Below are 26,929 nucleotides of genomic sequence, written 5' to 3'. Positions count from 1 at the left end.
GAGTGCATGGGTCAATCCAGATTTTTTGAAAACTTCTCTCAGCCAAACAATAATTTTATAGACTCTTGACTGGTCATCTAGACTGGAGGGTTCACGTGCCTCAACTGACCTACTTATTAAAAATACTGAGAATTTCATATTTAGGGGGAAAATAGTTTATGACTAAGTTCGATAAAATTTATAGCACGTACTTGGTTGATACAAATCAGTGCAATTCATTCTCGATTGTCGAGTACTTGATCATCCGTGAGACAAAGCAGAAGTAGTACTGACTTCTATCGTCGTTATAATTATCTCATCAGGATCCAATTATCTTTGTGTGTGCAAAGCTTCATAAGGAGGGGAAGTCAAATAACTTTGATAACTTGTTTGACGTAATCACTGTCTATCACTTTAAAATCAAAAGATAATTTCACATCACAATTTCCAAATAACTGTCAATAAGATACGTTTTTACAAGATGAAGCTCTAAAAGCTCGCTAGCTTTGCCTAGAAACAGCCAATAACTCTGAATAATAATTTTCACTTTTTTTTTTAAAAGCGAAAGAGAACGCCTTAGTTATCGCTGATGAGATCCTACTCTCAGGTCAATTTCAAAAGGACCCAAACATGACAGAAAAACAACACAGACTTACCTCACTTGCAGTGATAACCGTCAAATCCACTAAACTCTTAAGCTTCAAATCCAAGTTATAGATCATGTGTCAGGGTTATCGTGACGATAACACTTTATACATTGAATTCTAACCTACTTCAAATAACTGTGATTTTTGATTAAATTCCAGCTTGGAATTGGCCACATACTTACTTATCCGTACGATAAAAAAGAATTGTTCATTCATGAAAAAAAGGTGCTCTGGAAGTAAAGAACGTGAAGAGTTTCTGGAAGCAAATTAAAACAGTATCCAGTGATAAAGTCCTAAAATTTTCACGAAATCGTGTCTCTGCAAATTCAGTTGAAGAGCCATAGGTATTCGAATGATATCACTTTTCTTCAGTTTTGTTTTCTTTTTCGAGGAGCGTCACGCCTATAACGATGTATTGAACGAATGAAAAAATAAATGAAAACTTAAGAAACCTTTGTTAAGTAGTGACTTCGTACAAGAAAAAAAATAGCAAATATGTTAACAGAGAGTAAAAATATAAACAAACCAAAAAGGAAACAAAAACAATAACATTTATTGCACAGCAAGCCTCTTGAGGAAATTCCAGGGATAGTCACGGGAGATTACGCTCTCTTAGAACAGAGATCGCAAACGTGAACTATCGTTCGCCCAGATTGTAGAGCCGAAATACCGGAGAATTCTTGAGATAAACTCACGAAAGCTGGCACAATACCAAACTGAAATCTGCGAAATGAACTTTATGCCGGAAATTCATGTATTACACTGTGTCAGACTCATCCCATCAAGCAACTGAACCAACTGAATTCATTACGTGATGATAGGGGTGAGTGATAATGATGATGATGAAATCTTTATTATTATTGATCAAACTAAAGACTTGCAGACATACGTGCAAGTTTACAACGTATCTCTACAAACATTAAACTAAATAAAATTAAAAAGAGACCTATTTATAAAACAGCGCTTAAAACGCTCTGTGCGAACACGCGGCAACGTATAATCATGAGCACGCTGGCGTAAAGGACGTGCACGTTTGCTCGGAAGGAGATCCGCCAAACAATGCGCGTTTCATGTGTGACTTTCTCCCACAATTGTTTATCCCTAGTTAAAATTACATTGTTAATGGTTATGCGATCCTTGGCGTAACCATATTTCCATGCTCGCTTACAGAATTTATCAATCTTAGAGAGGTATTTACAACCATAAGCACATGCCCATACCTCAATTGCGTATGTAAATACAGACATAATCAAGCTGCGAAATAAGATCGTAAGTTCTTCTAAAGTGTACCCATAGTATTTACAAATCCTAAGGATATAGAGTTTTGAATTAGCCTTATCCATCATATTGTGAAAATGACTATCCCAGTTGCATGGATTTTCATGAAAGGTTACTCCCAATAATTTAAGTTCATTCTTTCTTTCAATCATAGGTTTTGTCCCTGGTAATGTCATGTGAAGGCTCTCTAAAACTTTCATTCTCCCTCATTTTGAATACTGTTGCCCCCTCTTTTTTGGATTAGGGAAAGTGCAAGCGAATCGACTAGAAGATGCCAACTATTATATTCTTAGATCACTGCTAGGTTATCGCAAGTCTACCCTCTATGATGAATTGCTGCGAATCTTGAATATGGAAACGTTAGACCAGAGAAAGAAACAACAATCCCTTATTCTGTTATATAAATGTTTGCATAACGACGGTCCCAAATATATCAGAGATTTTTTTAGTTTTAGGGAAACTATGTACAATCTGAGAGGAACCGGCTTTAATTTGTACGCACCTAAATTTAATTTAGAATTTTATGATTAAATCTTTCACTTATATGTATGCGCAGCTGTGGAATGGATTACCTACAATTGCCAACTGGCAAATAATATCAACCTTTTAAGAAGCTATTGAGAGCACTGAAACTTTAGCTGCTTCTCCATTTTATACTTGCATTTAAGTGACTCTCAATTTCATTGTACAAACTTAATTTTTAATCTTAATTTTAAATTATTTAAGCTATTGCTTCACTATTTTATACCTGTATTTAAGTGACTTTGAATTATACTGTACAAACTTAAATTTTAAAATTAATTGTTAGTTATTCCAATTTCTAATCAATTAGGTCTTGACAGTATGCATTAGGTTTTTTAGATTCTTAATCTTAGAGGCACGTACGTATTTTGAACGAGCTCTATGAGCTCCTTGACACTACGTGGGTAAATAAAGTATTGATTGATTGAGGTACAGTTCCCAGAGGGGTTTCTTGGGTCTTTCCCCTCATTACTAACTCCCATTTTTGGTCAAATTTAGCTTCATACGATTCATACTTGACCAAAGCTTAATGTTTTTAATTTAACTCACTGATGGGTCATCAGGCAAATTCGGCCTAATCGGAATGCTCAGGGTGATGTCATCTGCATACTTAATGGGCAGATTTGTTTCTGGATTCACAGCATTTATGTCATTAACCATTATGGAGAATAACACCGGACAGTCCCATGTGGAACACCCCTGCCAATTGCAGTGAACTTTGTTGTTAGTAACACCATCAACTACGACTCTCTGTTTAGGGTCAATAAAGAAATTAGTTATCCAGTTAATAACATAAGGGTTAATATCATATGGTTTTAGCTTATTACATACAATCTGATGAGGAACAAGATCAAAAGCTATACTAAAATCGAAAGAATACACCTTAACAAAGTCTTAAAAAAGGTCAGGTTCGATCAGAAGAGTAAAACAGTTGACTTTAACGTTAGTTGACTTATCTGGCTTCCTATAGAGATGATGAAAGTACTTGATTTCTATTTCAAAGGTGAAAAAGTTCATAAATAATATGATTTGAATCGTAATTCGTTCCAGCAATGCTCGACGTTTTTGTTGTTGTAGCTTTTTTTCAGTTTTTTTTTTTCAGTCAGTCTCTATCCTCTCATAAGTTTGTCTTATAATTTCATGTTCATAGGCTAATTTTATGTTCATAGTGATCTAGACATAAAACTGTGTTGATGTCATTTTTAAAAAAGTTCTGCAATTTATTAGATATACGTGCGTCTTCATCTAACCCTAGGCAATATAGAATCGGTTTTATCGTGGTTTCAGTTCACCTGACTATCTTGTCCTCGAGTTCTCGACAATTAAAACCGGGAGGGTCGGTTTTATAACGGCGGATCATTAAGGGAAAAGATTTACCGCAAAGTTTATGGTATAACTGGAAGCGAATATCTGAAAATGGAGCCAGATCAGTGCGTTTCTAGCTGTACGTACTTGATTGATGACATTTTTTCATGAGATCTATTTCGCACTGGATACACCACAATATTTATCTTCATGAGCCCAGCCGCTAACTCAAATATACGCCGGCGTCAATATGGCAGACGCTGTTAAATGAATGGAGGACGATGGAGAACATAATTGGACATAATCACAAATTCGAACTACAGTGCTCTAGCCGAGAATCTTTAAAATTTCAAAATGTCATTTAAACGAGTTGGCGATGACCCTACTGCATTAAGAGTACAAAAGGTTCGTACATTCATGAAATGCCAATGTTCTAACGTTTTTCTTCATCAATCAGAGCCCTTTTGACAGTGCGCATGTACAAATCTTTCGGCCAAGCTAGCGAACGGTTCGTCTGACCGAAACAATGGTATTAATATGAAACTTACCATAAATCTTGAATCGCATGCTCTTACTCTGTCACAGAGACAACGGGTATCCGAATTATTATTGGAAGACATTCCCGAAGACGAAGCCACACTCACGAAGAATGGCAGGTAAAAGTTATCTTTTAACTTTTGTTTGACGCACTTAGCCCTTGAGGAAACATATTTCTCAATTCGACGGCTGAATTTAAGATTTATTTTACCCTCTACAGCTGTACATATTCCCCGATCTTTCTCCACCCATGACGCTTTCAAATTTCTGATCACAGTAGGGCACGTAAGAGACTTCGCGTAAAATTATAAACTGCTACATGTCCGGATCCTAATCCTTGTTCGCCGAAAAGATCTCCATAGCTCATTCTTTGTGCGGCTAAATATGAAATAAAAAATGCCTCAAAGGTTTGAGCAAAAGCTGCATTTGATGAAGTATCTAGTAGTTGGTCGTCCTTGACTGTTGAGAAGTGGATCATATATCTATATTATGTACTGTCCTTAATATAATAGATTTAGCCAAGCCTAAAAGTGGAGCTCCCAAGTTGGTAATATTAATGATAACGTAGAAGGTGTGCATTTGCCAAGACTTACCTGAGACACCCCTCCCTTCGTTTTGATAGTCTCCCCTACCCTACCCTTGCAGTCTGAAGGCACATACGTACGTACGCTTGGTCAGTCACTTGACAACCAAACGAAAAGAGGTTGACCATATTCCATGGGTATGGGGCTCTGCCCCACTATTATGATCCTACAGCTCTCACAAGCGAGTGACCAAGAGAAAAAATTTCTCCTTACAAGAAAAAAAATTTAATACAACATCAAGCAGACAAGTGATGTGAATAAAGAGTATTATCAATTAGGGGATAACTAGTTGATCCAATACAATCATTCTCCAAACTCACATAGTTAAAAGCAATGTTTAGCAAACTGAGTTAGGATGTATTGATAAGAAGTATGGATCTTATTTCCCTTGCCAATTCCTTAAGGCTGTATTCCCATGCTCTTAGTACTTGTTAAACATGTAATGAAATGCATTTTAAAAATTGTAATACTCTGTTGCCAATCTACTCTTAACTCTTTCTTGCTCTTTCTAGGTTTGCTTGTCTTGTTTGTAAACACTGTCCCATTTTTGATACTGTTGCTGTACTCAGAATTCACAGGCAAGGAAAGAAACATTTCTCATGTAGGTGCAAAAACAAACTAATGAAATTTAAATTAACATGAGATGTTAGTGAATTTTATGTTAACTGGAATTTGTTTGGTGTAGTTATGTTTGTATATATATGCATTTTTTTTGTTTTTCCCTTTTATTTGTTTGCTTTTGTATATAACATTTGTTCCATAATCGCAAAAGATCTTTTGACAAGCTGAGCTATCATCATCATGAATTCTATTTCAGTTGAACCTATTTTTTCTTTTCCTAAAGCTGTCAGTTTTTTACTTTATCTACCAATCACAGATTAGTAACCTTTATTACTAAAACCATACTCAACTATAGCTCTATTTCCCTTTGACTTCCAGATGCCAAAGTAAGACTTGAGAAAATGATGGAAGATGCTGAAATACGGCAAAAGAGAGAACACATGAAATACATGGAGGGGGTTATGAATGATGCCATTGAAGATGAATCACCATTACTGAAGATAACACAACAAAAAAAGGAGTTGGCCCTTCAAGGCTCAAAAAGCATAATAAAATGTGACGAAAGCAAAGGAAGGACATCAAAACAGCTGCCTTTCTTTCAGCGCAGAAAACCCATTGACACGAGCATCTGTAATGACAAAGCAGGTCATAAACATGTACAGAGGACTGCAGAATCAAACAAAAACTTGTCAAATTCAGTGAAGTACTCAGAGAGCAATCATTTGGACAAAACTGAACAATCTGTGAAGCCATCAAGTGAAACACCTGGCTCAAAAAGTCAGAAAAACACAGAGTTAAGTCCCAGTGAGCTGGCCAGGAGGAAACACTTTTCCCGCCTCCGACAGGCAGGGTGGATCATGGGCTTGGATGGAAAGTGGCAAAAAGATGAAAATGCTGAGTTTGATTCTGATGAAGATGAGCCACCACCACCTCCAACATTGTCGCATGATCTGACAATGTAATTAGAGTAATTATCAAGCTTGAATAGCCCCCAAGAATCTAAAGAGCACGAGCAGATACAATTTGGTGCTAATGGACTTATGAAGCAATTGAGAACTCTAAGTGAGGGGTCTGGGAACGTTACAAAAAAGCCCTTTGCACAATGCATTTTGTACACTTGAGTAGTGTTATGGCACAGTTTACTGGTTCATGCAAGAGTTGATAAAGATAAATAAAGCTCTGTACCAATTAAAAGATCAAAAGAGAATCTAATATTCCACGCATTACCCCTTTTTCCGAGTTTTCCAGCTACCAGCACCAGTTTACCAGTAATGCTGCAGTGGTTTCTTCAGGCACCACATGCAGGCCTGTATCAGTTAAGTACTATGTTCTGTCAGTTGTATCATTTGCATGCTTTATTCCAGAATTACTAAATTGAAATGACTTTTTTTTTTTCATGTAATTCCTTTAATTCTTCCTTTATTTGAGGGTTGTCCAGTACACCCAAATTATTTTCTACTCTGTATTGTTCATGATATTCTAACAATAGACTTCTAGTTGTTTAATCCTTTAATAATGTGGTTCATGTTCTCATGTTCTCATAACATGCCACTCATTTTCACTCATTACTCATGTGCGCACTCCTAGACTTCCGCTATATTTACACACAATTTGACTTCTGGCATACCATGATCGTAATTTTATTTAATTATTGCTTACACCTCTTGACTGCCAGTATGTTAACACATGATTTGACTTCTGCTGTGATGATTTGTCAGCAACTGTAGATGAATCACGACAATTTGGGTGTATTAGACATGAATGCTTCATTCTGGATGTAATTGTCCTTTTTCAGTTGTCCACAGGAAAAGAGTAGAATTTTAATTGTAGGCACAGCACTGTTTAACCAAGATTTTACCAAAAAAAGTTGGAAAGGAGGAAAATTTTCGCTTGTTCCATACACCCTTGCCTGTTCAAGAATACACTCATGAATATAAGGCCTATTGGTTGTCAGGAGTCATGCCATTTTTTATACATCAGTGATGTAAAATATCAATTTGTTATTATTTATATTAACAATTTCAGGTTACAATGATTGCAAACTAGTTTATTTGTATTTTCCTGTTTTAAAGGACTAAGGACATACAGTACTGTATACACAACATGTAAGTAACTTTACAAAAGAGACTATTTACAAAATGTCTATACAGAGTACTGTACAAGAGTTTTTTTTTATCAATAATAAAATTAATTGATATTAATCAATCATGGTTTCCAGGTGATGACTTCAACAGCTATCTGTGCAGCCTTTCTGACTGCTGGACTGTCGTGATCCTGAATAAGCTTTGATACCTATGAGGAAAGAATTATTATTAAAAGTTCTTTCTTGAATAATACTGCATCAAAATTGACTAGATTGATTACCTTGAGCATCAACATGGAAATTTTTTAACTCTGCTGGCAAAGTGAAGGTTCATAATAACACAAGGCCAGTGGCATCTGTAAGGCACATTGTAAGCAGAGTAGGCAGTACCTTTTTTTACCTTCAAATATGCTTAGTGACTCTTACCTCGTTAACTGAAGCCAGCAATGTTGTTCTACCAATTGGGGCTTCTGCAAGAGTTGTGATTGCCTATTTGTAGATCAAAAATAAGAGTAACAGTCAGAAAAGATTCGCTATAACAATATCAAACCAGGTCTACAGAGTTGCAACAGTTAATACTGTTCTCATAGTTACGTACTCAAAATTGAGATCAACCAATTTTTTGAACCAATTTTTCACTGGCTACCCACATTATGACACCTGTGATATATCAGCCAAGGGAAGAAATTCGTGGTAACACAAGAAATTGGATAACACTTTTGGAGACACAGTGCTGCACATAACAGCTGTACATAGTATTTTACATACTGATACCTTAAGAGCATTGAGTCTCACTTCACTTTCAGGGTCATCTAGCAATTTCACAAGGTTAGGAATTGCTTTTTCATCTATTGCTGCATACTTCCCTTTGGTTGTTATTGTAATTCTAAGAAGAATCAAAATTATTCTGAGGTACACAACTACAGCAGTACAACTTAACTGTATCATGATTACGGCCTGTTACTAAAAAAAAAAAAGTCGAAACAATCTATAGCATTAAGCTGTCCATGAGCAACTAAAAAGTTCAACATACGTCATGATGGCACCAGCAGCTTGTGCTCTAACATCACTGTTAGCATCTTCAAGAAGCGACACCAGTTCAGGAATTGCTCCAACATCGACTGCTTTGTCCTTGCCATCAAGAGGAAAACTGTCATATTGAAAGGAAACTTCTCATTTCATAGACGTTGCAGCTAAATTTGTATAACTCATGATTTGATTTACCATAATGATTCTAATATACAAATTTTCAATTGAAAGATAATTCTGATAAAAAATTGAATGATTTCTTAAAGCTACATCAACAGATGCTTGCAATTTGGTTAAGAAATATCAACCACATAAAACGATTGGACATTTAGACTATAGTCAGTTTAACTGTACTTTTCAACAGCATGCAAGATTGATAGACTTGTAAATACAGCTGGGATGGAGTGACTGCATTGAAATATTGTTTAATTGCTTCCCTGCATTATATTCTAGACCTCTAATAGGAAACATTTACTGTGTTTCAGAGAGTTCTAAAGGTTTTGTTCCTGTGTTTTGATATCATTGAAAGATGTTGACCTTCTTTGATCGTTTTTTTTTTATTAAAGTTTTTAACAAGGACTTGAAAGATGCAGTTTTGAAGGTTGATTATGTTTGATGGAGGAAATTAAAGTTTTCATTTTTAACCAAACAACAAAAATATAAAAACAAGCTCAATAAAGAAAGAAATACACATGTATCAATGGTAATTTGGATCAGCATGTTTTACCTTAAATCCATGACATCCCTGGCAGCTTTTGCTCTAATTTTTGCTGTCTTGTGGGACAGTAGTTTTGTGAAACCCTCCATTGCTCCACTATCTAGTGCAGACTGGGTTTCTATTGTCAAACAGTAATGGAGGGTGTCTAAAATACGTTCCTATAAGGAAAATGTGCCAGATATAGTATGCATGTACATGCAGCTAAACATCACTTTGGTTAACCCCTTCCCTACCACACCTTATTGTTGCCACCAACTGGATGCCATATCGGATTTTTATTGAAAATTCAAGTTTGATCAAAAGACAATAATTTTCAACTTCAATTCCATAAATACTGGTACTAGGTACAGTACTGTTATAGTTGTTAAAAGTCATCAGGCCTCTCTCTCACTGTAACATGTCACTCTTTGAGATACAGTTCAGATCCCTAAGCAAGGAGCTGGACACAATCCCAAAGAGGTTGCGCATTGGTAGCACAGGTACAAGGCAAAAAATACCCCTTGATGACCATAAGGAACTGTTCCTTGTTCAGCTCAACAACCACGCTTTTCAGGAATATCATACATTGTCCAGTCACACAACTCATGACGTATATATATATATATATGCCAATGGCAGAGAAGGGTTAAGAGATTTGGAGGGTATAAGGTAAAGTGTAGTCTGTATACAATTCTACCATAGGGGTAAGTACGGGTGTGGCTATGGAGGAGGATTGAATTCTCTTCAAAGCAGCAAGAAGCTAACTAAGGGTAAATATGGTAAATACATGACTGTGTACATGTTAGCTAAAATAGTGTACAGCCCACCTCCAGGGACAAGTAACTGTCAACCTAACACTATGACTTACAAAGCAGGGTGTAAAATGAATATACCCTTCTCAGATTAGGATGAATAAACCGTAGGTCCCATCTCCTGCAGGGTTGGGGTACGAGACATTAATTTCCCACACACAAGATCGCTGTGGGGTGGATGTCCTCCCCTGGGGTGGGATGGGTGGGTAATAGAGCCTGCAGTATTTGGCGCAGGCTGTTGCAGAGTCCCTACCTGTCAGTGAAGCTAATAAATTAAATCAAATCAAATTAAATTACCCTTCCAAAAGTGGGAGGGTGCTGTCACTTAATTTGCTACAGTACTTAAGGCACATGTAGCAACTGACAGCAAAGTAATGAAAGCATATTGTAAAGCACCAGCAAACCTCCCTGAAACCCCACTCCCCCTTCCCCCACCAACACCAAGTTGGTTCCACCTTGCAGACAATATGTACATGTAAGAGACACTTAATTAGCCTCATTTCATTGGCAGTAGACAATATTTTCTTGTCTAATTCCTACCAATCCATAGTCTCCTTCACAACCTTTCATAAATTTGGGAATTGTTCCTACCCCCAAAGCAAAACTTGATAATTTATTCTTAAACAATGGGACCACTAGGGAGATGCACTGTACATTGTATGCGACGTTACAAGGCAGGTAACCATTCTGTGAAAGGGCCTCAAGCAATATACCAAAGCTTACATTGACAGTTAAAAATACCAAAATAGATTCCCTCATGCCTTGACCATCGTCTACAAATTGAGCAGTTTCTCATGAAAGAAACAAAGTGCAATATCATATCTAGCTCTTTGTAACTGACTTCTGAATTGAAATGAAGCTCAAGTCTTGTACATCCATGCCTGGAGGCAGAATAAGTTTAGAACAATTGTCAAATATGCTGAAATGGTTTCGTGTTTTTCCACACCTTGATCTCATCCTCCTCTTTGAGAAGTTTTCCAACCAACACTGGGACAAGCTTTGCATCAACAACTCCCTCAGTGCCTGGACTCATGTGCACACACATTTCTATGGCCTTGTGAGCATTCCTTCTGGCCTGATAGACGTTGTCATCAAACTATAATTTGCAATTAGATAACATCATTAAAAGAATGGTAAAAATTAATAGTCAGTCGACTCTTAAAAACACACAACTGTATGTACTGTACAGTATATTATTACATACAACAACGGTATAAGCGAGGACAAATGAAGTCGATAAAGATTTACTGTAAGATATTAAACAGATGAGTCACTTTACAAGGTAAGTTCTACCCACAACATGTGAGTTTTGATCAACATAGAGTTTTGTTGTAAGGATTAAGTCAGAGGAGAAGAAAGGCTCGTCAAAAAATTTCAGGATGTATGTGAAAGGCCAGACTAGTTGTTAAAGGATAAATATTAGAAGCTCAACCTTGAAGCCTTCATTCTTAGTACAATTCAAATTACCAGTTCTGATAATGGTACAATCATTTTGTTATCCACAAATGCATCTCGTCCAACTGCATGTCCTACAAATGAGATCAATAATTAATATTATTATTAATACATTCTCTTACCTCATACCTACAGACAATAGATTTTATATATGTAGAAGTGACGTCATACCTACAGACAATAATTTTATGCACTCTTGTCTTTACAGGTGCAGCTCACAAATAAGCATTGATAATAAAACAATTATTGGATTTGGTTTTCACATGATAGCAATGATTATCAAGGCCTCCCCTGGTGAAAAACCTCACAGGATCTTTAAGGATCTTTGAGAACTGTCAAAGACCTGCCAAGGACCCTCAAAGACAATGACCTTCAAAGGATCCTAGAAAGATCTTTTAAGGATCTTCAAAGATTTTTATATGCAAAATCATTTGATAAAATCCTCAAGGATTTTATGAAGATCCTCTGAGGATCCTACAAAGATCCTTGTAAAGATCCTAGCAAACTTCTTAGTCAAGATCCTCCAAAGATCCTCAAGGAAAAAACAGGGATCTTTCAAAGATCTTAAAAGGATCCTTTTAAGGTTCTAATTAATAAGATCTTAATTGCTAGGATCCTCAAGGATTTGATAAAGATCCTACAAGGATCCTTATCAAGATCTTTGCAAGATCATTGCAAGATCTTTGCAAGGAATCTTACAAGGTCTTTGAAGATGAGCCAAGGATCTTTCAAAGATCTTAAAAGGATCCTTTGCAAGATCTTAAAAGGATCCTTTGCAAGATCTTTTCAAGATCTTTGCTAAGATCCTCAAGGATTTAATGTGGATCTTACAAGGATCCTTATCAAGCTCTTTTCAAGATCTATGCAAGGATCCTACAAGATCTTTGAAGAAAAACCAAGGATCTTTCAGAGATCTTGAAAGGATCCTTTCCAAGATCTTCTTTAAGATCTTTGGTAAGATCCTCAAGGATTTAATGAGGATCTTACAAGGATCCATATCAAGATCTTTTCAAGATCTTTGTAAGGATCCTACAAGATATTTGAAGAAAAAATGAGGATCTTTCAAAGATCTTAAAGGATCCTTTCAAATATATATTTGAAAGGTAAGATATCTTATCAATCTCTTTGTTTTTAGGATACTTTAAGATCTTCATGGAAAAAATGAGGATCTTTAAAGATCTTAAAAGGATGCTTTCAAAAATCTTATTAAGATCTTTGCTAGGATCCTTGAGGATTTGATAAGAATCTCACAGGGATCTTTGTCCAGATCTCCACAAGATCTGTGCAAGGATCCTTGAAGATAGATCCTTTAGAACAAAACAAGGATCTTTCAAAGATCTTAAAGGATCCTTTCAAAGATGTTGTTATCTTTGTTAGAGTCCTCAAAGATTTAAGTGGAAACATTTAGCTTCCTTGGAAAACTTTGGTTTTTATCTTCATTTTTAATTTCTTTGGTGATTTGGCACTAACAAAATTACAGAGTATTGGGGAAGATAACAATAAATGCACAACCAACCGCCAATTTTGTGTTGGCAGACAGAGCTGAATAATGTATATGCATGCATAAGGTTTTGCCGCGGAAACACGAATTTTGAGTCGTTTACATGGTTGATTTCCTATGTTCTGTTGCTTCGAGGTGTCATTTTCCTTGCTGCTTTTCTTTTACATAACAACCTCCAAAACTTTGGTACACCCCCTAAAAATTTTCAAAAATTAATTTTCTTCTTTAAACCTTTGGAAATAGGAAAGTGCCTTCAACGAAAACAGAGTTTCTCAGTTTTAAAGGTCAGCCCTTATTATTTTCCACTATAATTTTCCATAAATTTTAGACCTAGGACACTTGAGCCCGCATTGTTGACCACATACCCGCTGACATAGCATTTCATTATTCAGCTCTGTCGCGTCGGCAAACATAAAGATCTGCATCAAATCAGTGGTCAGCAGTGTTTCCGTTCATGTAACGTTTGCTGTTACAAGGCGCCATTTTGAATTTGAACGTTGAATCATTTCACCATGCAGGGACCTTGTTTGCCGCTTCTTGGCAGTTCAGGAGCGCTTTTTTGAATGGAAACAAACATTTTATTGTTCCTTTCATTGGCAAGACGTATTTCAAAAAAACTTTAATGGATTTGTCGATAGAGATCATTATAAGGATGGTGAAAGACGTATGGATCGAGATCAAGAGGCCTGCAAGAACTTTGTAAGTAATATTCAATGTCAGATATATACTTTGAATGAAAAATGGACTAAGGATTTAGAAACAATTAATGCACTTTCATTGAGATATTCTTTATTGTTTTGCATTATCAGCTCAAAGATTCTTTTTGAGAGGGTGCCACCCTTGTAAAAATGTTTAACGGTAAATTTATCTGGAGGAGATGCTTTAGCTGGCTGTATAGTGCTCAATATATAGAGTAGAGCATAAATGGAAATAGTAAAATTAACAAACATGCAAACAAAGTTTCCGTGACTCATACAAGTTTCATTCTTTCGCAGTCATCAGACGGTGGTTATTCCAATGGAAGACATACTTTATAATTTATATATAGAATACGTATGATGTGCGATCCTCACAGTAGATAGCGCTATTTATGCAATAGCGAAAATCAGACCTGAAAAAAATCAGGCCTGTACGGGACTCAAACCACTGACCTCTGCGATACTAGTGCAGCGCTCTACCAATTGAGCTAACAAGCCAACTGGGAGCAGGCCGTTAAGTTGATTCGTAATAAACCCGTGAAAGTGATAAATGAGATGCAATGAATATATGAAGTTCATATATTTTGAACTGCGGTATTAGATACGTATGATGTGCGATCCTCGCAGTAGATAGCACTATTTATGCAATAGCGAAAATCAGACCTGAAAAAAAAAAAAAAAAAAAAAAAAAAAAAAATCAGGCCTGTACGGAACTCGAACCACTGATACTCTGCGATACTACTACGATACGCTTTCACGGGTTTATTACGAATCAACTTAACGGCCTGCTCCCAGTTGGCTTGTTAGCTCAATTGGTAGAGCGCTGCACTAGTATCGCAGAGGTCAGTGGTTCGAGTCCCGTACAGGCCTAATTTTTTTCAGGTCTGATTTTCGCTATTGCATAAATAGCGCTATCTACTGCGAGGATCGCACATCATACGTATCTAACACTGCAGTTCAAAATATATGAACTTCATATATTCATTGCATCTCATTTATCACTTTCACGGATTTATTACGAATCACCTTAACGGCCTGCTCCCAGTTGGCTTGTTAGCTCAATTGGTAGAGCGCTGCACTAGTATCGCAGAGGTCAGTGGTTCGAGTCCCGTACAGGCCTAATTTTTTTCAGGTCTGATTTTCGCTATTGCATAAATAGCGCTATCTACTGCGAGGATCGCACATCATACGTATCTAACACTGCAGTTCAAAATATATGAACTTCATATATTCATTGCATCTCATTTATCACTTTCACGGATTTATTACGAATCACCTTAACGGCCTGCTCCCAGTTGGCTTGTTAGCTCAATTGGTAGAGCACTGCACTAGTATCGCAGAGGTCAGTGGTTCGAGTCCCGTACAGGCCTGATTTTTTTCAGGTCTGATTTTCGCTATTGCATAAATAGCGCTATCTACTGCAAGGATCGCACATCATACGTATCTAATACCGCAGTTCAAAATATATGAACTTCATATATTCATTGCATCTCAATTATACAGAATGCTAATTATGCAGTGTGAAACTTTTGTAAATAACAGTAAATTTATGGCACTCAAGCCCACATAATTTTGTATGCTTTCTCATTCTTTTTCCTGTCACTTTTTTAGGGTTATATATACTCATCGTTTTGGAATATGATGCGATTAAAGCTGTATGGAGTGAATTAGTAACTCATTCCTAACCATTGTTTTCCAACTGTGGTATAATCCTCCAATTTCTAGTAATAAGTTAGAATACCTTTGCAGTTAAATGTGAGTCAGATCACGTACGATAGAAAGGTTGGTCTTCAGGAGCAGAGCAGATAGTTAGTAATTACCTTAGACCTTTGTATATATAAAAGAAATATCTTATGATAAATTATCAAAACACTGTAATTCGTGGACAGAAAGACTATCAGGACAAGTAATAAATCAGAGTGTTATATGGAAACTCCCTCTAGATTTCTAGTGAATTTCTTGACATGATTAATTTTCAGCTTGATTTGAAATATCTTAGGAATGGATTTAATTATTAATAATAGATTTTTGCTGGCTGAGTATCTGTATCTCGCAGGATATCCTGTGCAATGTGTTATAAGTTATTGTAGTTAAAAACATCTTGCAATAATTATAGTGTACATGAATCTTGACTTAAAGATCTTTCAATTTTAACAACTTCGAGCAAATTTTCTTTTTTTTCTACATTTCCTACTGTCCTATTAGAAGCTATATTTGTTTAATTAACCCTGAGTTAATAACACTATTATTACTTAGTTAGCACCCTATAGAATAACTTTTGCATCCACTGCTATGCATATAAATATTTTATTTTATTACAAGAAAATTACTAAAAGAGTTTTGTTATTAGACCTTATTGTATTATAAAGCTACACAAACTGTTGAATTGTTAAATTTCCTTCTATAGGTTTTCTTTCCTTTTCTTTGCCTTGTTGTTTAATACTATTGCTTGGTATAAATGACTCTTTTTAGTTACAAGAAAAATATATATATTATTTCAACAATTTATATAAATTATGTTTTGAGGCTTATTCAATCATTGTTATAAATAATGTTTATTGAAGATCCTAACATATTTGCAGCAAAATTGTTGAGTTTCCCTTGCAAGTTCTCTGGAAGGTTGTCAAAGATCTTGGGAAGAATTGTGAAGATGTTGGGAGGAATGTTGAAGACCACAAAAAATATTGGCAAGACCTCTGAAGATTCTCAAAGATCTTGGCAGGAATGTTAGATCTTAACAAGAATTTTGGCAACAATCCTCAAAGGTCTGATCATGCAAGAACATTGAAGATATTTCAAATTCCCACCAAGATATACCAAGATTGTGAAGGATCTTCTATTTTCTTATCAAGATCATCAAGGATCTCATATTTCCTTGCCAAGATCTTCAAGGATCTTGAATTTTCTTGTCAAGATCTTCAAGGATCTTCTGTTTTCTTGCCAAGACCTTTTAAGGATCTTTGAAATTCTTGACAAGATCTTTTGAAGATCCTTGAAGATCTGGACAAGAACCTCAAAGATCTTGACAGGAAAATGAAAGATCTTTGAAGATCTTGGCAAGAAAATAAAAGATCCTTGAGGATCTTCAGGCAAGAAAATGCAAGATCCTTGAGGATCTTGGCAAGAAAACAAAAGATCCTTGAGGATCTTGGCAAGAAAACAAAAGATCCTTGAGAATCTTGGCAAAAAAAAAAATTAAAGATTCTTGGGGATCTTGGCAAGAAAATGAAAGATCCTTGAGGATCTTGGCAAGAAAATAAAAGATCCTTGAGGATCTTGGCAAGAAAATAAAAAATCCTTGAGGATCTTGGCAAGAAAATGAAAGATCCTTGAGGATCGATCTTGGCAAGAAAATGAATGATCCTTGAAGATCTTAACAAGAATTGTTAAGATCCTCAAAGATTTGTCAAAGATCTTCATGAAGATCCTTGGGAGGATCCTCAAAGGTCCTCATTAAGATCTTTAAAGATCCTTAAAGATCCTCCAAAGATTTTCACCAGGGTCAGGCAGTAACTTTGTGTTATCCACCTTATCCTTCTGCTTTGGCAGACAACATAAACTTTGGCCTTGACAATCATCTCTACCATGCTCAACCTCATCCAATAATTGTTAAATAAATACTGTTACAGTACAAGTTGCATAGATTAGAGTTGCAGTAAGTACATGCATGTATCTAGAGTGTAGATGAGCAAATTATTGAAAGGTGAAAACTTTAATCACTGTGTACATCACAGAGATAATGTCTCACATCATAATGATTGTAATATGCGCGCCCTATACCTCGGCAGATTTCTTAAATGAATAAATGCAGACTTAAACTCTTTCGCACCATACCTGCTATAATACTAAGCACTTCTGTTGCTTTGTGCCTGACTGTACCATCAGGGTCTTTGAGAAGAGACTTTAAACTTGCACCAATACCTAGAAATTACAATTTGACCAACAGATACACCAGTAAGAAGTTTTAGATTTGCAAGGATAAAACCAAACATAAAATGATACCAAAATTATGTTGTTTTTTTTTTTTTTTTTTTCTGAGCTGACTTGGACAAGCATTAATACCCAAAAATGTGAACAACTTTCAGGCAGGAGACAACTTAGAGGGTCACCATCTTTAAAAGCATTAATTTTGTCTGTAAGGTTAGTGGCAAGAACATTAATAGATAAAACAGTAAACATACTATCAGTTGAGTTTTTTCAAAAAAAAAAATATGTGTTATGAAGAAACTTCTATTGCTGCAGCAGGAACAATGCACTCTATACTGAATTTTATCTCATGAAATGACATGCATTTACAAAAGATAAGAACCTTCTAGTAGATGAAAAAAAATTAAAGGTTTAGAAATGTCTTTGTTTTCTAGTTTAGAGATATATTTCTAAGTCAACTTGATAATTTTTCAAAAGGTCTAAAATGTCTTGAAACTTTTCTCAAGACTAATAATCCTCAAAGTTGTTCAACATATACATGTAACATCAAGGATTAAAAGAAACGAGGACAGAAGATCAACTTTCAAGGGTCACAGTCAACTTCAGTTTGAGCAGTAACTGTAGGTTCAACTGTCCAGAAACTAAGATAAGTGAGAACTGATCAGGAAGGTAATAATGCAAAGCTGCTGGTGGGAAGGACACAATCAAGTACTGTACATGCAGTAACTTCATAATACAGAAACTGCATGCTGTTTTGAGCAATATGAGCAAAAAGACCAGTGCCCAAGTCAGTTTGAAAATGTTGTTCTTTACAAAGCTGTGAGAAGCACTAGACCAGTGCCCAAGACAACACTTTTTGAAAATGTTGTTCTTTGCAAAGATGTAAGCAATAGTTACAGTTTCATTGCATACATAAGCATACTTTAAACATCCAATTCACATTTTTAGTCCCACTTACCAACTCTTAACCCTTCAGATATGTGTTCAGGATTGTGCATCACATCACAAAGTGACATCAGTGCCCTTTGTCTTGTCAACAGGTCAGAACTGTTAAGTTCGCGGTTCTAAAGGAATCGTCAAATTTATTTAGCGTTTGTACATAAGAGAGAGGATTCGTATGATGCACGATCCTCGCAGTAGAGAGCGCTATTTATGCAATAGTGAAAATCAGGCCTGTACGGGATTCGAACCACTGAGAGAGGATTCGATAAAATTATAAGCAAGTTAAAAAAGATTAGTACAATTGTGTCTAATTTATCCTTACAGAACTTATTGCTCATCAAGCAGACATTTAGGTCGTAAGAACAAAGCAAATGATCGCCAACCAATAAAGCTCTTAACTGTTAAACAAATTCTCCTTTCCCGTACAAAAGAAAATGCATGTAGTGCAGTATGGAAAACACACTGTAGGTGTTTTGATGTTAAGGCATAAAGGACGCAATACTGAAGAGGGTGATTCAGTAAAACAGTCATTAAAAAAACCCTTTACTTGACATTCTTGCATGTACTACAGGATTACTTAACGTGTAGGCCTACTGACGAATTCAGTCTGGAGTGATGCGAGGTTCTAAGCTAACTAGTAGCACGCGCGATTCGAGTGCGACAAGTCGTGAAATTGTTATTTGTATGCGACGCGACAACTGCATAATTTGCAACTGAATGATTAACGTTATGATTACACTCACTAGTTTTGGTAGTGCACGGCCCCCATAAGCAAGACGTGCTTTCGTAGGATCTATATTTGGGGGTAACTTCATGGATATGACAGTATGAGCCATTTTATCAATAAAGAGCGCTCTCGATCTTGTTAAACCTCCACAAAACAAAAATGGCGGTCTGCTGTTGCTAAGTAACCACTGCGAGACCCAGTCCTTTTTCCTATCTTTTTTTTTCTCGTTCCCGGTTCTCTCCTCGACTACTTGCGAAGAGTGAAACATTGAACGAAACATTGGGTAGAATCAAGCTGGAAGTTATGATCTCTTGGAAGAATATACAGAGAAGTACAATAGAGATGCGGAAGGAAAAAAAGTAATAGAAGACAACCCTTTTTGTCTAACCACTGCAGTTTAGTCGTATGTCATTTGTTTGTTAGTTTGTTTGTTTATTTCTTGTTGTTGTTTTTTGTTTGTTTGTTTTTTCTCTTTGCTCTAGAGGGAAACTTCAGCTTCGAACCCAACATTGTTTGTTGCAGTTCATGAAAAGAAAAATATCGTTAAATATGTGTGTGTATATGTATGTGCATTGCGGCTTTTTATTCCGAGATAATAATCATATGATACAGAAATGGGAGGTTGAAATTTAAAGTAAAGTGTAATTGAAAAGGAAATAAAACAAGTCTTCTGAAATTCAATCCTGTAGCTATAGAATCACCGCCTTGTAGAGCTAAACTTGATTTTAAGCTGATCCTTATATTACTCTAACGAGCAACTCAATACTCTAACAATTACTCTACAAAGGTTTATTTCCCCTTTTGGAGGATATACTCGTTTTATTAGCAATCAGATAGCATCCGTTGCAATACAATTATAAAGGAAACGGCTAAATTATAAGTCCATTTTAACATTATTCTAGGTTACTTAACAATCTAAAAACCTTTGAAAATTGCCTACTAAAATGTTATCAATAACATTAATTTGTCTTTTGATCGTGCAGTCTAGTCGTACGGGTGATCAATACAGGTGTTCTCTTAGGAAGAGTTAGTGATACATGCTGGCGGCCATTTTTGACAGAGTTAGAGTGGACGGTGTGGGAAGAGGATGGAGAGAGACGAGATCTCATCCGACTCGACTCTGATGGTGACTTTTGTCAAGGTTGTCAAAACGTCAGTCACTCTTACCTGCGACAGTTCTTCGATCCCACGTCAACTCTCACCCGGGCGATCAGACTCAGTATGCTAACACTGTCGAATATCAATTCTCGGACGAAATTAAATCATTTACTGTTCAATTCATAAAACTTTTCATCTATTAATAAAGTATATATACTAGACCATACTCCGCTTTGAGAACCTCTCACTCCATCATTTGCAATTGTTTTAAATTTTCGTCCTTGTCAGTTTCTACGAGCTGTCATGACAAACTTAAATTTGACTGAAATTCTGAACGCATTTGAGCTTGGGTGTGTACAAAACGTACGAATTTGTATTCCCAGTGAAAAGAAAAACTCGTTGAAACTATTTCTTTACTTATTTTCATTTATTAATTACTTATAAACCTTGTAAAATCCGTTAATTTCAGCCGGAAAAGTTTAATGAGCAAATGGCAAGAACACAAAGCTTTAGCAGTTCCATTGTAGACGCAATTAATCCATCCACTATTGCATTTCGAATCTGTAATAGTACTTCTAAATGCAGCAACTCCTTAAAGTTACACTTTGCTATTGGCAGTCATAAGCTCTTTGTAGTCGTTACCAGATTTTTGAGAACTGCAGCTTGTTTGAGTTGGCTCAGATTTGAGCGAGTTCTCTAAAGAAAAATATAGAACAAAGATATAAGATTGATATTGATATAAAAGATATAAGATTGATAGTAATCAAAATTTTCTGAGGAAAAGACACAAGGGGACCTGCCCTTATCCTATCTGATTCGTATCTAATTTGTACCTTTATTTCCCCGCTATCTGTTGCGAGGCTTGAAACCACACAGTGCTATTAGTTGATAACGAGGAGTGAATTGCAAATACGTCCACAACAGATTCCACGGCAACGCGAGAGAGCTAATGCATGTGAGCTAAATTCAACATATACCACATCTATACTTTAAAGAGATTATAACCAAGAAGAGAAGGTCTAATATGGCTGGCTCTATAAAATGATAGAAATAGCGCTCGACACGCCGCTCACCAAGGAATGAAACGGGGAGGAAGGGAGAAAGTGCGAGATTGTACGTAAAGACTGCAAGATGTCAAGCAATTTTCGCTGTAAACAACAAACCTCAGCTTATCAGGCTCCTTTCTGGGACCACGAAAACTTAAGAAGAATTTTGAAAGTCCATCTTTACATTTTTCGAAATGACTCTGTACGCCCGCGATTTTTAAAGATTCAGATTGAATAAAAAGGAGTAAGTCAAGAAGAATTATAATCACCTCCTCTCCTCAGGCTCTTCCTCTTATTATTTTCACGGGAGCAATAATCATAGATAGAACCAAAAATAAACGCTAGTACGATTGCCCCCATAAGTGCGCCAAAGGGAATAAGGTACTGTGACAGGCTAGAGAAGTAAACCCACTTGAAGCGAAACTTTAGGATGTCTTGTTGCTTTAGAAACTCTCTGCAAGAGTGTGATTTTATGCCTTCTCCGGTTACATTTCGCTTAAGTTCTGTAATGTTTTTGCGAGCTGATCGTACTTTAGACTTAAGGCATTTAAAAAAACGCTCCTCCGCATCCAAAGGAAACTCGCTGAAGTCAGCTTTGAAGAAAAAAGTGGCACCGATGTCGCAGAGCGGAAGAAACCTCAAAGCTTCCCAGGTTTTGGCATCTTTGTCATTGATATTACAGTGGAACACCACGACGGAATCGAGGCCCTCGGCCTTTAGGCTCTTGGCGGAAATTATGGGTTTGTCAGTGTCTACAATCAAACCAATGAAAACTAACATTAGTGATTACGACGTTCTGTAGATATGTCGATCTTTATCGAGTTGAAATACAACGAACAGCTTGAATAAACTGGAAAGGAACAAGGATAACTATGACTGAGGAAGATCAGCGAAATTTTCACTGGTAAAAGATGAAATATTTCATCCAAAGAGTTTGAGATAGAACGAGATCAAGTCAAGATCCGAAAGGCAACTCCTTCAATATAAGAGTTTCAAAGCGGACATTTCGAGCGTTAGGTAACCTTTCGTCATTCGCTCTGACGAAGGGCTGGCGCTCGAAACGTCAGTTTTAAAACTCTTTACGGTGGCAAACTTACATTATCAACTCAGTTGATAAAAAAAAAATGACCTTGTTACTCCTACCGACGCAGCACCACAGTTTCTTTAGAAACTAACCCACCCCCCCCCCCCACACACACACACACACACACACACACACACACACACACACACACACACCCCTTCGCTTGCTAGGCATTATTATAAAGTAGTGTTTTTTGTTTTTTGTTTTTTTTTTTTTAAGGGTAATTACCTATGAGGATGGAGTTTGGCATCTGGTAGTCAGTATAATGCGATTCTTTGAATACAGGAGGAACTCCAATCTGAGTAAATAAGGAAAGATATTTCATTGATAAAGACCTCTTTATTGACTGAGTTGCACATAACGGGCGTAACAGAAGTTAAACTGGCTATTGTATGGTGCAGTTTCTGAATGTGTTGAGTAAAGGCTGTGGTATCTAACTTGAATTGCCTTAAGCTTATGCCACGCTAGAAAAATAAACACTTTTCGCGATGTTCCTTAACGAAGTTTTAGATATTTCTTTGAAAATACATTTTTTTCATTATTGGAAAAAACTGAGAGTACATTTTCTTAAAAGCAGTTACGACGGTGGAGTCTATCTTCGAAAATATAAATATGAAAAAATAAATCATTAGATAGACAAGAAACAGACTATACAAAAGAAGAATCTGCTTTTCCTCGGAATTAATGTCACAACGTGCAAAATTAACATCGCGCCCTCTGTCAAACAACTTTGGGGGTATGAAAGGATGTACATTGCATTAACATGTAAATCGATGGCAAAATTTGTTTAGCATGTTGAGTTCGGTAAAAAAACGTTTCGGGACCCATTTTTGAAATCGAAATATTACGCTGGGTCCTTAGCTCAAGATTGCTTTGCGAAACTCATATATTGGAAAGAAATACAATGGAAAAAAAATTGCCTAAAATTCTCGATAAATAGGTGAGTGAATAAACATACTAATGAATAAGAAATTTATGCGGCCAAAATATTGCCCACCCCAAAATTTACAAAATGTTCAAAGCCTTTTCTTTTTCTTGTAAGAAAACGCAGTATTTGTTTTTTTTTTTTTTTCCTTTTTTTTTTTTGTCGCTCTAGTATATCATTTAGGTCCTGCTATTTAGGTCCACCTGAGCAACGTAAGCATTAGATTTGAAGTCTTAAAAAAAGTTTTTCAGCTGGACTCAAATTCTTTGGCATATTGCCAAATGAATAACTGAAATAACAATTTATTCAAAACTGTCTGATTTAATCAAACAAGAAGCCAGAGCAATACCAAGACTAGTTATAAACACAGATCTTTCTCGTATATTGCGTGCCGTCTCCGGAATAATTTACCTTCACATGTTAGAGAGGCCCCCAACCTTAATTCTCTTACTCAACTTAGGAAATTTAAGTTAAGTTCATTGACTTGTGATTCGTACTCTGACTAGATTATTATGTAGCTGATGGTATAAATGGTTTTAAATATTTCGTAAGTCTTTTTTATATACTCTTTTAAATACATTTTTTTTTTCAGCTAATGGCTATTGTAGATACACGTACATTTTTGTAACGAGTCTTTTTCTTAGACTCATCAATGTCACCTGTCTATTCATTCATACCGCTAACATGCAATGCATTCACTTATTAACGTCTTTCAGCTGCCGAAAATTATCCGTTCTCTGCTCACCCCAAGGCTTTGAGGGCTAATGGATTGCAAATAAGCATCTTGGCTAGATTGTCAATATTCTACAATCAATTTTAAATGATGACGGCTCCGACATAAAGCCCAATACACGAATTTTCTTTTGTTTTTGACAGCGGCAGATGCAGTTAAAGGAAAAACTTTATGCAATTAATGAAAACGCCCACTCGTTTATATTTCGACATTTCTTATTTTCAACATGTCATACGTACTCAGTTACAATTGGAATTACAGAACCGACTTTAGAACATGCCGCACACATTATCGCATCCTTTATTAGAAACGACGGGGTACCGCTCTCAAAACGCGAGTTGTCAAAAATTTTAGACATTCCTTTCCTAAAAAATAAATAAAAGGAAGAAACACGAAGTACAGAGAAAGATTGGCAGATTACGGTCAACTGTTCTCACTAAGAGACCTCAATGATAATTTTTGACCACTTTGAAGACGTTGGCCTTATTCATGGGAAAGGGGAGCAGGTATAGTAATATATATAGTAGTAGTAGTAGTACTAGTAGTAGAAGTAATGTAGTAGCAATAGCAGCAGCGATTATGATATTAGCATAAGGTTATTGATCCTTCCATAATTTACCTTTTTGTTAAACAAATAGTCTTCGCTCTTTAGCTCCTGAGCTGTCAAGCGAGACGACACTTGAGCCGTGAACATGGACAATAAAACTATTCCTGCTATCATCCACACAATACCAAAGAGACGAGCTAACCAGGACTTTGGAGCTTTGTCACCATACCTAGTTTACAAGGATGAATGATACAGTACAGGAGACGAATGCTAAAAGATCTCTAGATGAAAGGAATGTTTTGCCTTGACTACGATGAAAATAGATTGTTTAATCATTAAACTTAGCAACCAATTTCCGATTCAGTTCGACGAAAGGCTATAGCTCGAAAAGACAGCTTTAGATCTCTTTACGGTGGCCAATTTACGTTTGAACCAAAATATCTTGAAAATTTTCGAAAGGTTTCTTTTTGCGAAGTTGATGTTAGAAAGGAAATACGTTTTTTTTTTTATTTTCATTTCTTCCTTTATAAATTATAGAGTTTGGCTTAAGACTCCGCTCTGGAGTCTCTTTGAAATATATTACGGCGAAGCCCATAGCCGGACGAGGCATACAGCAATCGCTTTCTGAATTTGCATTTGCCCATTCCGTCATTAGCATTCTAGAAAAAGAACACTGAATTATAGAGCCGAAGAACAGATGATCAAATCAGTCACCAGGTATAGACATGTGTCACTCCTAACTTTATTACCAGATAATAAACTCATCCTCTAGCCAAGGGCTAAGGGTTAGCGGCCAACATTATTACTAGCACTCCTAACGGTTTAGGAAAGAAACAATCCCCATAAAATCACATTTGGAAAATTCTATCCTGGTAAGCAAACTTACCCCACTGTTGTCATGGTAACTATCGCCCACCACATTCCGTCTCCAAAGCCCTTCCAGAATCGCCTGGAGAAAGTCTCCGGATTCGATCGATGATCCTTGAACAAAAAAATTTAAAAGGACAATTAGTCAGTGGTTTTGATAGTAAACGGTTACGATTTTTTCGTCGTCTTATCCACGTTTTTCATTGCTCGAATAATTTTATATTTGATATTTCTTTATTTAACACATCTAAGACTGCTTACCCATGCTTATTTCGTTAAAAACATTGACACTTAAAGCTGCCCATGTCATCTTTTTGAAAACATTTGTTTTTGCAATCTATACAAAAGAATTTGTCCGCCCTGATCACGCGTTTCCGATTCAGTTTTCTAGCGCTCAAAATGTGAATTACCATACATACCAAAAGCCAGATGATCATTCCTGATAAAGCTGCGCACGAAAAACACAAAACCAAGAGAGGCCACAGTTCCAAGATGGACATATACGCAACAGAAACCAGATCATGGTCTTTCTGCTGGCGCATGAGCACAGGATGAAAAGTTTCAAGAGTCAAAAATTCATTATCAGAATCGTCCTTAGCATCCACGTAGCGGGCTCGAAAGTCCACGAATTCAATTTCAAGGTATTTCGCAATGGGTGTTCCACTAGTAGCCACCTTTTCACACTGAGTAGTTGCATTGTTTAGAACTTTATTCCAAGCTCTCAGCCGAGCGATGAGCCCGTTCGAGAAGAAGGGTAAACTTTTTTCGAATGTGGAAGTATAACGGAAATCCCTCCCGTCTATATTGCTGTGACTATGATCCTCGTCGGAAACGGTTGTTGTAGCTTCTGTCAGCTCTGAGATGGAGGTGGCGTTAGGCAATTTAGTGCTGCTTTGTGTAACCTCAGTTGTTGTAACTTCTTTCGGTGTTGTGGCGTTAGACAATTTAGTGCTGCTTTGTGTAACCTCGGTTATTGTAGTTTCTGTCGGCATTGTGGCCTTAGGCGATTTACTGCTGCTTTGTCCAAACACGTCGAAAGTGAGGGTAGAACAAAATAAAACGAACAAATGCCTCCAAACAAGCATTCTGTTACATGAATTTGACCCGGCTTTCCCAGAACAGTCAGTCTCGCAGAATTCGGTAGAATTTCCAGACTGGCGGTCTCGCAATGTCGGAGGCGATTTATGAGTTAATACCCGCCGTATTTGTAATTCATATTTCCCTAAATAATTTATTACCGGTGAGAATTAGAATAGAACAAACAAAATACATAATTATACATCGTACAGAATAAATCCAGAAGAAGCCTGTGAATCTTTCTCTACAGTTGCAATCTTTCTGTTTT

At 36.5% G+C, this 26,929-nt stretch overlaps 3 protein-coding genes and 1 long non-coding RNA gene across 6 annotated transcripts; 2 read left to right on the top strand and 2 right to left on the bottom strand.

Annotated features, from left to right (window-relative positions):
* Positions 1–1,425: 1,425 nt before the first annotated feature.
* LOC148736320 (sodium channel modifier 1-like) lies at positions 1,426–9,222 on the top strand. Of its 3 annotated transcripts, XR_015998275.1 has the most exons (5): positions 3,956–4,136; positions 4,317–4,387; positions 5,365–5,453; positions 5,792–7,518; positions 7,632–9,222. XR_015998275.1 is itself a non-coding variant. In XM_088751610.1 (4 exons), exons 1-4 carry the CDS (start codon positions 1,441–1,443, stop codon positions 6,373–6,375), a joined length of 753 nt encoding a protein of 250 aa, XP_088607736.1. In that variant the 5' UTR covers positions 1,426–1,440; the 3' UTR covers positions 6,376–7,618. The 3 variants fall into 3 exon arrangements, 2 of the variants coding, with proteins under 2 accessions (XP_088607736.1, XP_088607735.1); XM_088751610.1 differs by lacking the exons at positions 3,956–4,136; positions 7,632–9,222 and adding an exon at positions 1,426–1,449 and having other exon boundaries at positions 5,792–7,618; XM_088751609.1 differs by lacking the exon at positions 7,632–9,222 and having other exon boundaries at positions 5,792–7,618.
* On the bottom strand, positions 7,444–19,461 carry LOC111335072 (radial spoke head 14 homolog). Its single transcript, XM_088751607.1, has 10 exons — positions 19,301–19,461; positions 18,574–18,679; positions 17,523–17,609; positions 11,502–11,563; positions 10,981–11,130; positions 9,253–9,401; positions 8,530–8,646; positions 8,271–8,382; positions 7,923–7,985; positions 7,444–7,705 (listed from the first exon to the last, which is right to left on the bottom strand). The coding sequence occupies exons 1-10, from the start codon at positions 19,391–19,393 to the stop codon at positions 7,619–7,621; spliced, it is 1,026 nt and encodes a 341-aa protein (XP_088607733.1). The 5' UTR covers positions 19,394–19,461; the 3' UTR covers positions 7,444–7,618.
* Positions 19,462–20,072: 611 nt separating this feature from the next.
* On the bottom strand, positions 20,073–26,777 carry LOC111335071 (uncharacterized). Its single transcript, XM_088751606.1, has 6 exons — positions 26,004–26,777; positions 25,604–25,698; positions 24,790–24,946; positions 22,741–22,810; positions 21,698–22,180; positions 20,073–21,078 (listed from the first exon to the last, which is right to left on the bottom strand). Exons 1-6 carry the CDS (start codon positions 26,667–26,669, stop codon positions 20,981–20,983), a joined length of 1,569 nt encoding a protein of 522 aa, XP_088607732.1. The 5' UTR covers positions 26,670–26,777; the 3' UTR covers positions 20,073–20,980.
* On the top strand, positions 24,083–25,519 carry LOC148736319 (uncharacterized). The gene is made up of 2 exons (XR_015998276.1): positions 24,083–24,676; positions 24,823–25,519. It is a non-coding gene; the product is annotated as an uncharacterized LOC148736319 (long non-coding RNA).
* Positions 26,778–26,929: the final 152 nt, after the last annotated feature.

Source organism: Stylophora pistillata, chromosome 3 (genome assembly GCF_964205215.1).
Source record: "Stylophora pistillata chromosome 3, jaStyPist1.2, whole genome shotgun sequence".
Classification (NCBI taxonomy): domain Eukaryota; kingdom Metazoa; phylum Cnidaria; class Anthozoa; order Scleractinia; family Pocilloporidae; genus Stylophora; species Stylophora pistillata.
Note: the sequence above shows the minus strand (reverse complement) of the source record. Positions and strands in the feature narration are given on the sequence as shown.